The 14,269-nt window shown below is 37.6% G+C and overlaps 1 protein-coding gene and 1 long non-coding RNA gene across 2 annotated transcripts in view; both read left to right on the top strand.

The window, feature by feature from the left end:
• The window catches only part of LOC107572033 (uncharacterized), a 45,628-nt gene extending 40,949 nt beyond the window's left edge, over positions 1 to 4,679 (top strand). Inside the window, exon 3 of the long non-coding RNA XR_001607274.1 lies at positions 3,670 to 4,679. This is a non-coding gene — a long non-coding RNA (uncharacterized lncRNA). The remainder of the gene's footprint in view (positions 1 to 3,669) is intronic.
• A 92-nt stretch (positions 4,680 to 4,771) lies between these two features.
• On the top strand, positions 4,772 to 7,916 carry LOC107572030 (adiponectin receptor protein 2-like). Its single transcript, XM_016258433.1, has 5 exons — positions 4,772 to 4,787; positions 4,864 to 5,110; positions 6,103 to 6,290; positions 6,453 to 6,646; positions 6,726 to 7,916. The coding sequence occupies exons 1-5, from the start codon at positions 4,772 to 4,774 to the stop codon at positions 6,852 to 6,854; spliced, it is 774 nt and encodes a 257-aa protein (XP_016113919.1). The 3' UTR covers positions 6,855 to 7,916.
• The last annotated feature ends 6,353 nt before the right edge of the window (positions 7,917 to 14,269 follow it).

Raw genomic sequence — 14,269 nt, forward strand, 5'->3', positions numbered from 1 at the left:
GTCTCAATTACTTTGGGATTAAGGGCGGTGTGATGTGACCAAAATCTTACATTACAGCATGAGTCATCAACCGAGTCATTTTAGATCACAGTAACAATATATATCATAATATAGATTTTTATTGGAAATTAAATAACCATGTGGCAATGCCTATTTTTGAATAATCCAGTGGATTTTTTATTTATTTAGATCCTGGATATGCACACAAAAGCAGAAGAAAATAATTAGTTTAGTTATGTTAATGTATCATTATAATATATTTTAGCAGTATAGTTTTATGTTTTAGCATTTCAATTTAAATAATTTTTAAAGTAAAATTTGTTCTGGTTGACCAGTTTATATACAGTTTTAAAGTGCATTCCTTTATCTGGGAAAGTATTGATTTTGAAAGCTGCAAAAGTTATAAAACCACGTCTAAAATTGTGGTTGCATTTCTCATGATGACACATTTTATCTGATGTGAAGAGGTGCCATTTTTTTCCCATTACAGGTCGAAGAGAGTGAGAGACCTGTTGTATGACTATGTTCATGCATGCCTTTTGTGAGGGGTGCACATCAATGTCTTGTTTGGGATTGTTTTTAGGGTGTGTTTGAGTATTCCTTTGGTGACCTAAGATGACAACCATTGCTAAGGAGTTCATGTCATTTCACACCCCGTTTTCCCGAACATTCTTAAACTTGAAAATGAACTACAGCATGTGCTCACAACAGCAGTTTGAGTCTGCTTACAAACACACACTTAAATGCTTGCTTTAGAAGCGTGTACAAGATTTGTTTTTCGTTGGCTTCTTTATAGGGCTTTTAAGCCCAGTGAGAGCACTATATGGAGCCCTTTTTAGGCATAAAGTAGCAAGTGTGATACATTTGTCAGAGCTATGGATCGCACCCTTGAATATCTCAGCATTAGGGTGAAACTGGCAGACACCACACATTTAATATGCACACATACTCTTGTAATGAGAGCGAACCGAACACAGTCAGCCTTACAGAGCTGTCTTGTTGGCAGGCATCAGAAGTAGGTTATTCATGCATTATAGATCCAGTTCTGGTCCTGCACGGCTCCTCTTGTTGACAAGATAGACACACTATCTGCCTTTTACCGTGACCTCTCTGTTCACAGGTTTACTTGTTCATGGAAGTGTCCCAGATTTTGCTTGTTAGATGGATAGTTTGTCAGGTGAAAATATATTTAGGACTCTCGGGAGTCTATTTCACTGAATTGCACAATACCTCATTCACACTCAGGACATTGTCAGGAACATAATGACCTTTAACCCTTCAACTACACCTGTATTTGATTTGTAATATTTACTGATGTCCAGACATTGTTTTTATTGGTTTCTAAACCCATAATTCTAAGGTTTAAACTTAATTTAAATGATTGGACTTCTGATTTTTGCCTGATTTTATTATCTGCCTGGCATAGATTTATATTATAGTGATGTTCTCATCTCTTTAATAGGGAATTTGTAGTCAATTAATTTTTTTATATCAAATTCTTAGTTGTTTTGACATTGTTTAATATACAGAATAGCACAGACAAACAATCAGCTTTGCAACAGCAAGTAAAAATAATTTAAAAACGCATGATAAATTATATATATATATATATATAATAATATTAGGGATGCACGATATATCAGCCACCATATCGGTATTGGCCGATAAATGCTCATTTTTTCTGTTATTAAAGAATTATCGGTATCGGCCAAAATGTTCATATCGGTGCATCCCTAAATAATATAGATTTTTTTTAAATTAAAAAACAATATTGTTATTATTAATAATATTGTTATTAAATATTGTATTTAAATATATAAAAAAGTATATAGTTTTGATATATAAAATTAACAATATATTTGTGTTACAAATATGAATGTTATTAATATATTTTTCTACTTTTTTGTTACTGTCCTAAGGTTTATTGTGTGTGTGTGTATATATTATTATTTTAATTGGTAAATGTCACATTTGATCCATTCATCCATTTTACAAGGCCTGTGTGAAGAATTGCCTGATTTGATGCAAAAATGTTGTTCATCATTCTGCTAATCTGATGACGTTGAATAGCTAAACACAAGGCTGAATAAGTTTAGAAACCACTGAAGTGTCTATTTATGGACCTGCCTTAAAGCGCTGCTAGGCTGAAGCAAAAAGTAGGTGCAAGAACGCAAGCGTCTGTTTCTGATTTTATTGACTGACTGCACCTAATTACAGAGTAAAAGAAATGTGGTTCAGATGCTTTTGCTGTTGAATCTTGTCTTCTGTTGTCTGTGTGTGGTTACACCGTCAGAATGGCACTGAACATACTGCAGTAGGACCCCTGCTGGCTGTCCACTGGAAGTGACGCTGGCGCTCCAACTCGGGGCCTTCAAGGTCACCTACACTCGTGCCTCTGCTCCAGTCATACCTTATTCTGTTGAGGACAACCTCCAGCTGTGTGTGTTTCTCAGTATCAGCCTGAGGAAAGAGGAGGGGGCTATGTATTCTCAAAGCTGCTAGGGAATTAGTACCACGCTAATGCCATGTCAACACTGATTACCGAGACACTGATTGTCCCACTGGCCAAGTCTGATCTGCTTAAGAGAGGCTTGTTAACCTGTACTACTAAACAACACCTCACACTTTCACTCTCTGCAATCCTTTCTGCTTCTGTCTTATCTGTTTGTCCAGCAGTTTGCCACAGATTTGCAACAAGACAACTTTATATTTATTCAATGCAGGCTGCTTTGGGAAAGTGCCTGTGTGTGTGTGTGTGTGTGTTTATATATCTGAGCAGTGGCAGTACCTGAGGGAGAGAGTTCACCCTGATACTGTCAATAGTTTGTGTTAGTGATGTTTGCACACACCCTAGTGTGTTCAACATTATATATTTGATAGATGAGCATATATAAGCCTCTTGGGCACAATCTTTATGCCCCCCCCACCCACCCCCACCCCCACACAAGAAAAAAAAAAATCCAGATTCAGTTATATATTATTATTATTTTTTTTTTCAATCTTATGAAAGGAACAGTCAACACAATTGTGCATATGAAAATGTTGTACTCAATGTGTTCTTTGGCCCTAACTAGACTTTTTAGTTGAGGGTGGCCACCCAGGATGAGTTAGTTTTCTCATTGAACAGAATTGGAGAAATGTAGCGTTACATCACTTGCTCACCAATGGATGGATCCTCTGCAGGTTTTGCTTCCAACACACAAAAGCGCTGAGAACATGCCATAAGCAAGGTCATGCCAGTCAATGCAGTATTAATTAAATTGAGTGTGTGTATTAGAGAGTACTTGAATGACCTTTTTATATGGGCTGGGAGTTTGTGATGTCCCGGTTGACTGGGTGTTTGGGTCAGGATGGTTAACTAGTCGTCCATTGAGTTTACCTACATTTATTTTCTTTTTTTTGCAATATTTATAGAGATGCATCTTTACCATTTTATAAAATGTTACCAATAATAAATATAAAACAAACTTATTTCATTATTTATAATACTAATAAAATATTTTTTATATATATAAAAACAAACTATATCGATCTATCTCTCTCTCTAAAATGTGCAAACACACGATTAGATATAGATTTTACAAACAAAAAATGCATAGATGAAAGTTAGAAATAATATATTCACTGTGCCAGATTATGCTGAAACCTGACGAATTTGTTTGTTTTCAGTGTCTCTTTGCGAGGAGGGTGGTACATGAAGAGGAGGAGGAAACGACAGAAAGAGAAGAGGAAGATGGTGATGAGGATAAGAGCTCTGATGAAGGCCTTCTGCTACAGGCACACCATGCCATGGAGAGGATGGAGGAGTTTGTGCACAAGGTCAGACTCTCAAGTTCATCTCTCACGCACACACACTTGTTTCACTGCTCCGTAAACACAGATGTGCATTATCATTGAGTTTATATGTCGAGGGTCATACGGTGAGATTAAAAGCACACCTGACCCGAGCCGAGTGCTCACAGCTGCTTTTACAGGAACACACCACAGTCCACCAACACTAAAAACATCCCTGCCAAACCAGACGCCCATCTCCTGGCTCCAGCAGCCTCTCATCTCAATCTTGTATTGAGAGTCTGCCATATGCAGAGGAACAGGAACTGAAAGCCATCCTTTGTAACATGCGCTGCAATGTTGAGCCCTATAAACCAGCTCAAGTTTAGTTTGCTTTTTGAACCCCTTCTGCTTTAATGGCTCTTTCCTTCCTCTCCTCTCTCCCCCTCTGGGGAAGAAGCCAAAGCTCTCTGTGTCGAAGAGCAAACACAGTGCAAGATCCAATCAGTGCCATTCAATGTCAGCACTCAGGTACAGAATCTTGAAAGGAACACATCTAGAAAGATTTTAAAACGCACATCCTGACAGATAACCGAAAGGCACGTCATGGAGTCGATCAAACAACCTGACCTAGTTTCATTTGTTTTATTTATTTAAAAGTATGTCCAGATACACAGAGCTAGGAGCTGTTCTCTCAGCAGATACGGCACATTCATGGCCTCTTTGCCCTCGGCTGTAGTCCCTGCATGTGCTGTACTTATAGGTGTAATCCTGTGGTCACGCCTGTGACTGGTTGCACGGGAGTGGTTTTCATCAGCATGATTTGGCAGAATGCTGCTAAGAAACTGCAAAGCTTCTTCCCAGCAGTGTTACCACAGCTGGTAAAGAGAAACCAGACAACCTATTGATCTTCTACACCTTTGGACTCGTGGAGTGACTGAGCCATAATGGACAAAACGGATGTTTGATGTTGATCTATTAATAATCGCTAAGCTTTCTGATGTGCTTTGAGTTCAGTTTGATTCATCGCATTGACCTGTAGAGAGCAAGGGCCTATGTATAACTGACTAAAGGATGATTAGCGTTTATGAGTATTGAGATTGAACTCTAACACACACATACATGTAACCAGTATTTCCCTTGTGTCTACAGGCTGCCTGTTCTTTCTTTGTCTGGGCATTGTGTACATGTTCAGGCCCAATATGTCGTTTGTGGCCCCGTTCCAGGAGAAGATTGTCATCGGCGCATTCTTCCTGGGGGCCATTCTCTGCCTGTCCTTCTCCTGGCTCTTTCACACGGTCTACTGCCACTCGGAGGGGGTGTCCCGTGTCTTCTCAAAGTAAGCACCTGCAACACTCACTGTATATTTATTTTTATTGAAAGGCCATTTGTAACTTGAATGTGCAAGGCTTCCAGTTTTTTTTAGCTGTATAAAACAGCTTATGCTACTTGATATTACTAACTGGTATTTCTTATATTATTTTAATGTATTATTGCAATTATAAACACACTGGTTTATAGCGCAAATAGTTTTACCATTTACTGCACTTTGTTATTCTTCTAGTTATTTACCTATGGTGGCTAATGAATAGTTGGGGACACTTCATTTCCAGCGTTATCGTTGACATGATTGCAAAGATATTATTTAAACTGAGCTGGATGTTGACATCACTGAATTCAATGATGAACTGTCTTTAACTGAAAAATGAGTGTTTACTATTGTCATTTTGCATTATTGACACTATTTTCCTAATTAATGCTGTTCAGTTGCTTTGTCACAATCTGTATTGTTAAAAGCGCTATATAAATAAAGGTGACTTGACTTGACTAATGAATCTGTGAAGTCTCGCACATTCACAGAAAATAGCTTATTTCCATGTTGCAAAATAAGGTGGATAGTATTCCCAAATATTAAGGAATTTTAAACTGTGGGTGACACTTTATTATAAGATTCAGTACTTTAGTATTTGATGCACTAGGATCACTTTATGGCATATATTAATCTTGGTTAATGATACTTAGTAGATATAGTTCGTTTTTTAGTCCAAAACATCTGTTAATGTGTAATGTTAATATTTATTTTAACTTTAAAAATAATCTATATGTAAACATTAAGCAAGATTAATTCTGTGAAAGTTAATAGGTTGCTAAACATTTTTGAAATTTCGTTAAATTGTTAAGTTTGGTATATTTAAAAATGTCTAATTTTTTTTAATAAATAATTTTTATTGAAATTTATAGTTTTTAATTTAAATCGTTAAATTTGGGTACATTTAAAATTATTTTAAAAACAATTCTTAACCTCCTTTCTCTCTTTCCGTTCTATCACAGGTTAGACTACTCGGGCATTGCGTTCCTGATCATGGGCAGTTTTGTACCGTGGCTGTATTACTCTTTCTACTGCTCCCCTCAGCCCTGTTTTATATACCTGATAGTGGTATGTATCCTGGGGATAGCTGCCATCACCGTCTCACAGTGTGATTTCTTCGCCACGCCACAATACCGTGGAGTCAGGGCTGGTAAGACACCGTCTCACTCTGTTCAGGACAAATGTGTGGCGTTACGCCACGTGCCAGTGATGGGTCATAAATCTCTGCTTTCGCTTGGTGCTTAACAAGTCTAGAAATGTCTACTAGTGCAATATAAATAGTTAAATGGAGGTCCTGTCTTCTGTGTCTCAGGTGTGTTTGTGGGTCTGGGCCTCAGTGGAGTCATCCCCACGCTGCACTTTATGATCACTGAGGGCTTCCTGAGGGCCACCACCATGGGTCAGATGGGCTGGCTGTTCCTCATGGCCGTCCTGTACATCACCGGAGCCTGCCTGTACGCCGCACGCATCCCAGAGAGATTCTTCCCTGGCAAGTGTGACATCTGGGTGAGTCGACGTCCTGGAATTCATACACAGAGTTCACAATCCACGCTAGTCTAATCCGTACCTTGTCATTATTTTTCAGTTCCACTCCCATCAGCTGTTCCATATCCTGGTGGTAGCAGGTGCTTTTGTGCACTTCCACGGTGTTTCCAACCTGCAGGAGTTTCGTTACACAGCTGGCGGAGGCTGTGCACAGGAGGGTGGCGCATGAGCCCTGTGTCCTGCGGTGCTTGAAACGCACCACTAGCGGGAGACAACGTTCCTCTTACCTTTGCCGCCAGCAAGTGTTCCTCCTGCCCATGAGGGGTAAACCTAAGAGGACAGCACTGAACGACAAAGATACCCACCTTTATTATTTTTCTCTTTCCGTTTTTGGTTTATTCTCGGTTTTGCCCCCTTAAAAAAATGCATCATGGGATAAGGTGGACACAGGTTGAGGATGGCAGTTTGTTTCCTAAGATCATACATTGAGAAAGAAGAGCTTGTTGGCTTGGTCTATTGCGGTTTGATGGTCTATTGCTGTTTTTTCTTTGTACAAGAAAAAGCGTTAAACAAAACAAAAAAATGCAAATGTGTGACCGTTTCTTGGGGTGGGCAGTTAGCCATTTTAAATTTTTCATGTAAATAAGATTTCTAAAATTTGGGTTATATAGATTTGTACGAAAATAGATATAAAATGTTTTTAAAAAAAAAATACATCATTATATGGTTTAACGGAGGTAAAAGAGAGAATGTGGGAAAGAGACCCATGTGGTCTCGAGTCGGAAGCGGCCAACCAGAGGCCTCGGTATTCTGTCATCCTAAGCACAGCTGTTAAGAGCTAAAAACGCACCTGTAGGCCAGTGGGACGCCCTGCACACGATGGGGCCGCCAGGATTTAGCGCTCACGTACTCCGCAAGCCTTCATATCGCTGTCAGTGCTGTTTCCTTCCACACAGAAGGCCGGTTTTCCATCTTCTGAGTATTTCTCTCTCTCTCTGTTTTCGTTTTATTCATCTTTGTGAATGTAGACTCAACCTGGTTTAAAAAAAAAAAAAAAAAGAATCGATGAAAGACTTGCTGTTTCAAAGTACACAAAATCATACTCGAGCAGTGCAAGGATGCATTTGTTGTGTAATGTCCTGTGTTCACCATCTGTACGTGATATAATTTATTAAAGAGTTTATGGAAACATTACAACAAGCTGTAATGTTCCACATTTAAACATGAGCAATGTTTGTTTTCTCAGAGATTTTTACATGCATTATTTATTTTAATTTTAAAATTAAAAAATGTAACTCATGACTGTTGTGGTTTGTTTTTCTTTACTTGCTACTGAGGTTCATTTTTGCACACCAAGTTAAAGTTTTAAATCTGTTGCAACATTTAATTCACGATTATAATAGATTACTAGTTTTCCTTTTTTAAGGGCTCTCAAAAGTGTGTAGAAGTCTACTACCTTTCCCATTACAGTTCATGATAGTAGCTAAACTTCAGAACTGCCAATCAGTACAGTCATTTTAACAATTTCCTGTTGCTAGAGTAATTAGTCACATGACATTTGCAGCTCAGGTGATTGGCTCAAAGCAATCCGAAAAACCGATAATAAAGGTCCTACTAACGAGTTGGACAGGCATGACTCGAGCAGCCTAACTAAACATAAGTGGATACGCTGTACCTACATCACTTTTACACAACCTATAAAATTAATGCATGGTATATAACAAACAAATAACTTGCATAAAGCAAAGTTATTTGTTTTACATAGTTTTCATATAAGTGCCGTCATTAATATTAAAGAATGACATTTCATTTTGACATGCCCATGTCACAGCTTGTAATCACATTATTCCTGACTCCACATATCCACACAGGGCATCACTATTGAAATGAACATGAACATGGTATTCTACATATTAAAACAAATACATAAAGCAGTGTTTATACTATTTGGTTAACCTATTAAATGGCTTATAGTTGTCTTTCTCAGAACATTAAAATGGTATTTTAAAATCAAGAAAATGATCAGTTATTAGATTTCAGTCATGGGATTCAAAGGGTTAACACTGTCCTAAAGCAACGCACAGACCCTCTAGTGATGCACTCCAGATGAAAGAGTAAAGGTAAATGATCAAAAATACCAAGCTGAGCTGGTAGGATGGTGGCATTCAACTGCACTCACGCAGGTTCAAACTCAATAAGCAGACACTTTTAAAGTTGCTTTGGGTAAGAATACATCTGCCAAATACAAACTTTGGCTGCTAGGGAGAAGGTGAATGGGAATCGTGAGGATTCAACTACACCTCCCTTGCATTTTGTTTCATCTCCCACCATCCCACAACAACCCAACTCCTTACCAGCCAAAGCTGGTATTATTTAGGAAACGTTTGCACATCTTAAAAGACATTTAGAATGAAACGCACTGTTAGCGATGCTGGAAAGTGCATCTGAAAGAACATTTACCCTGAAAATAAACTTGTTTGCAACGTGTTCTAGGAACTGTGTTCAAATAGCATCGTATAAATAAAAGCTAATTCATTATAAAACTATGAATCACAAGACCATTTTAACGCCTACATCATTACCAGACAAATTAGTTATTTTGTATATTCTCGTTCACATGTTCAAAACTACCACGTTGACGCGAAAAGCAATGAGGTTTGCGTCCAGTGTCTTTCGCTCCGCCCTTTTCTCCTTATATGGTACAGAACGCACCCAACGTGCTACGCGTATGTAAACAAACAGACGTTTTCACGTGCGCGGCAGATTCGAACGAGGAGGACAATATTTGACTGAAAACAACAAAATCAACATTTTTGTGCACGGAAAGCAGTCGAAGCACTTCAGAACGCTTGGAATAACGTATACGAATCATATGGATAACGCTGATTGTGTTTTTGGAGCTTGACGCTTAATGATCATCCCTCCTCCTTGTGTTTCACGGATGTAAAGTCATCGGATTGGACGTGAAGGTGAGTAAATTACAATTTGTATCAACTACGTTAATGGAAGTAAATGATGTGTGCGTCGGAAACAACCACTATTAAAGCGGATCATTCCTCCAAAAGCGCAAATGCTTTATGAAGACAATAAAGAAAGTAATTTCGTTCCAACTGCTATTTTCATTCATTAATGCAGATACACTTAACATCCACAGGAGGGCGCTAGAAATGTGTTTTGATCTTTTGCACGTAGTGACAGCTTGGAAACTTCCTTTTAAAGGGGTCATCTGATGCGATTTCAAGTGTTCCTTTCACCGTTTTGACCAGCAGGTGTCGCCAGCGTGTGGCGTTTCGAGCGCCTCGGAAGAGTGAATCATTTTGCGAAGCAATCGATTCAAATGATTCGAAAAGCTCCGGTTTTCCCATCACTACCTGCAAGTGCCTGGCTATTAGCGACGGAATGTCCGATTCATTTTTTTTTTTAGGCCTAACCGTTTCTTTAGAAACACTTCACATGACAGATACTTCGCTTTTTAAGTCTTTACATGCGATAACATCCGTCAGGTTTCACTTGTTGTTTTTATTGATTCAAATTACCCACCTTCTGGGCACTTAATCATTTTAAACTTTCTAAAAATTGGGGTTATATAGGTTTTGTACGAAAATTCAGTTATAAAATGTTTTTTTTTTTAATACACCATTATATCATTATGTTTTTTTTAAACAGAGGTAACGTGTTATTCCAGGGAAAGAGACCTGTGCACTATGTTTAAGCAATGACTGTAGAATACCCTTAAATGCCTTAAAGGGACTTTGGTTTAAGTGATGCCTCAGTGTTCTGTTATCCTAAGCTAAAAACGCAGGATTCAGCACTACAGGTGCATCTCAATAAATTAGAATGTCATGGAAAAGTTCATTTATTTCAGTAATTCAACTCAAATTGTGAAACTCGTGTATTAAATAAATTCAATACTTCGCTTTTTAAGTCTTTACATGCGATAACATCCGTCAGGTTTCACTTGTTGTTTTTATTGATTCAAATTACCCACCTTCTGGGCACTTAATCATTTTAAACTTTCTAAAAATTGGGGTTATATAGGTTTTGTACGAAAATTCAGTTATAAAATGTTTTTTTTTTTTAATACACCATTATATCATTATGTTTTTTTTAACAGAGGTAACGTGTTATTCCAGGGAAAGAGACCTGTGCACTATGTTTAAGCAATGACTGTAGAATACCCTTAAATGCCTTAAAGGGACTTTGGTTTAAGTGATGCCTCAGTGTTCTGTTATCCTAAGCTAAAAACGCAGGATTCAGCACTACAGGTGCATCTCAATAAATTAGAATGTCATGGAAAAGTTCATTTATTTCAGTAATTCAACTCAAATTGTGAAACTCGTGTATTAAATAAATTCAATGCACTCAGACTGAAGTAGATTAAGTCTTTGGTTCTTTTAATTGTGATGATTTTGGCTCACATTTAACAAAAACCCACCAATTCACTAGAGATCAGGACAAATCGCCAGCGCCCTCCTGTGGATATTAAGTGTATCTGCATTAATGAATGAAAATACAGTAGTGGTCACAATTTTACAACACTAGTATTTTCAGAAGAACTGTGGCAACGTCTCCAAGATGTTTCAAGAAACCTACCTGCAAAGCAACAGTACTGTAGGGATTTAAAATACTAGTGTAATTTTGGCCACCAATGTAGCAGTCAAAACAAAACATTTTATTTTTTTACTGTCATTAAGCATTTGGTGGAATGATCCACATTTAAGTTAAGATCTCAAATGTTTCAATATTTGGTTTAATAGAAGAGTTTCTCATTTACTAAAATAATATTTGTGACAATTACATTTAGATGCCACTTTAAAAAACTAAAATATTTACTAAATTCAAATGAGATTTTCTTCAAAAGACATAACCTACGTCTAAAACAAACCATCAAACAAAGGAGACACTGTTCACGATCTGGTTACAGATCCCACTAGTGATGTTACCGGTAGAGTGCGTTTGAACGAGGAGTTAATATGGAAAGAGTATAGTGGTGTCGCACTTACTACATGCACTACATCTTCTTTTAAATCAATACAATGTTGTCATAAGTTTTCATACACCTTGCAGAACCTGCAAAATGTTGATAATTTAAACAAATTAAGAGGAAACATTTTTTTCTTAATTTAGTATTTCCCTTAATAAACTGTTTCACTTAACAGAAGTTTACACACATACAGCCTATACACATCTGATACCCAAAATCGTGAAATAGCTGGAAGCCGAAGATAAAGTGATGAGAAAAAATGGGCAGGGTTAATTAGCTGGGTATGTTTCAATGCTTCATCCCTACTTTGTCCAGACTTTGTCCTGTACTTTGTCTGACCAGCACCAATCCAACAAGTGTTATTATACCAAAGCAAATGGAAAATTACTACTTTACAACATTGGAGACATTTCTTATCTCTCATGAAGAGAAATATCCCTTGAAACAACCCTCAAGATTAAACAAGAATAGCAAGTATTGCAGGAGCAAGGAAAAAGTTAAATAAGTAATACAATAAAAATGAATAATTATTATATGATTAATTGAATAGTTAAATGATTAGTGATTAAAAAAAATAATTATATATTAATAAAACACAACAGAAATTAAAACACTGGTTGCTGTTGAGAATCCTTCGATCCTTCATCGTCAACACAAAGTATATGAATTTATAAAAACCCAGTTCAAACGTTTACACTTCATTCCTAATACTATGTCATTATCTGGATGATAGATGCCTGTTTTTTATATATGTTTTGTGATAAATGTTCATTAGTCCCTCGTTTGTCCTAAGCAGTTAAACTGTCCACTGTTCTTCAGAAAAAATCCTCCAGGTCCTGCACATGCTTTGGTTTTCCAGCATTATCAGCATATCTGAACACATTCCAGCATTGACTGCATGATTTTGATATCTATCTTTTTCACACTGAGGACAATTTGGGACTCATACACAACGGTTACAAAAGCTGCAAATATTCACTGATTAATGCATTAAGAGCTGGGGGTGAAAATATTTACTCATTTTGTCTTCTGGGTAATATGTAAGTATCTCTGTAGCTTCTGAATGGTGGTACTAAGGGGGGAAAAATATAGGAAAAGCAATATAGGAAAAATGTACACCACTGAAGTTTTTTTTGTAAAAAGCATGGTCTTAATGTATTGTTTTTCCTTCTTGAGGATTAGTGAATGTTTGTGCCCGAAATGATGGATTTCATACCGTCAGTGTTCAGATATGAAGATGATGCTGGAAAACTCAAGAATAGTGAACAACTTAACCAACTGAATTGAATTGTGGGTCATCCAGGTAATGACACACAGCATTATGGATCAACAATACACTTTTGAACTGGGTCATGGGTAACTATGTAATCATGTGAAATAGCTTATTCAAGGCACAGCTTTAAAAACAAAATGTTATTTTTATGACCGCTCTTATTTTGTCAAATGTATTAAAGGGGTCATATGATGCGATTTCAAGTTCTCCTTTCTCTTTGGAGTGTTACAAGCTGATTGTGCATAGATAAGATCCCTGAAGTTGCAAAGACTAACGTCTCAAAACCAAAGAGATATTCTTTATCAAAGTTAAGACTCTGCCACGCCCCCCTAAAACGGCTCGTTCTAACACGCCCCCACATATCTACCTCACTATGTGGAAATATTAGCATAATGTAGCCCCAAAGTTCACGCAAAGAAAGAAGGTGTGGTTTCAGTAACCGCAGTTAGTGTTGAAGCAGCCATGTCAGCGAGACGCTGTGTGTTTCTAGGCGAAAGCAAAAGCACTTTATTTGGCCTTCCGAAAGTAGATGCATTTAGGAATCTTTAAGATCACTTACAACAGAACAGCAATGCATTTTATGGACGGCCGTTTCGTGAACCTAGGAGAGGAGGTAATTCTGACTTTGCTATGACAATCTGGTGCTTCTGAATCAGCTACTGTTTTGTTTAGGGATGCACCGGTTGACCTGCCATAAATCGGAACGGCCGGTTTTTTGTATTTTTTTCGTCCGATTTTTCCGGAAGTGTGCACAGAGGCACCAGCAGAAAAAAATACCACGCAGAGCAAGCTCATTGTTGGCGATGCACGATGAGATATTGGAAGAAAAATCTGAAGTGATTAAGGATACGGGCAGCCGTTTAGCACTGGAAATGCAGATCTACCTGTCTGAGGCACAGATACCAAGAAGCGAACAGCCGTTGGTGTACTGGCGCACAAATAAGAGCCGCTTTCCTGCACTCGCTGAAGTTGCTGTAAAGTTACCTGTCCGCGCCCTGCACAAGCGTAGACAGTGAACGTTTGTTCAGCTCAGCTTCTCACGTGTTGGATGAGAAACGAAACAGACTAACTTGTGACAAAGCTGAAATGCTTCTTTTTGTAAAGAAGAATTGGCATGCACTTGAAAAGCCAGAAGTAAACGTCAGTTCTGTAGGCTATAGGATTAATATTTTTTATTTTACCTTAAAATTACATTGACTTAATGTGATTTAAAAAGCACCTGCCGTAGTTAAGATTTTGGAATAATTTATTTATATACTTTGGTTTTATTTAGTTTCACTTGTAAAGATCTTTTTTTCTTTACACCAAATTTAAAAACGAAAACAAATGCTGAATGCTGATTACATGGTTACAGTTAATGTTTTCATTTAAGGCCAGTTTATAGTTT

This window comes from Sinocyclocheilus grahami, unplaced genomic scaffold (genome assembly GCF_001515645.1).
Source record: "Sinocyclocheilus grahami isolate Dianchi unplaced genomic scaffold, SAMN03320097.WGS_v1.1 scaffold1685.1, whole genome shotgun sequence".
Lineage (NCBI taxonomy): Eukaryota > Metazoa > Chordata > Actinopteri > Cypriniformes > Cyprinidae > Sinocyclocheilus > Sinocyclocheilus grahami.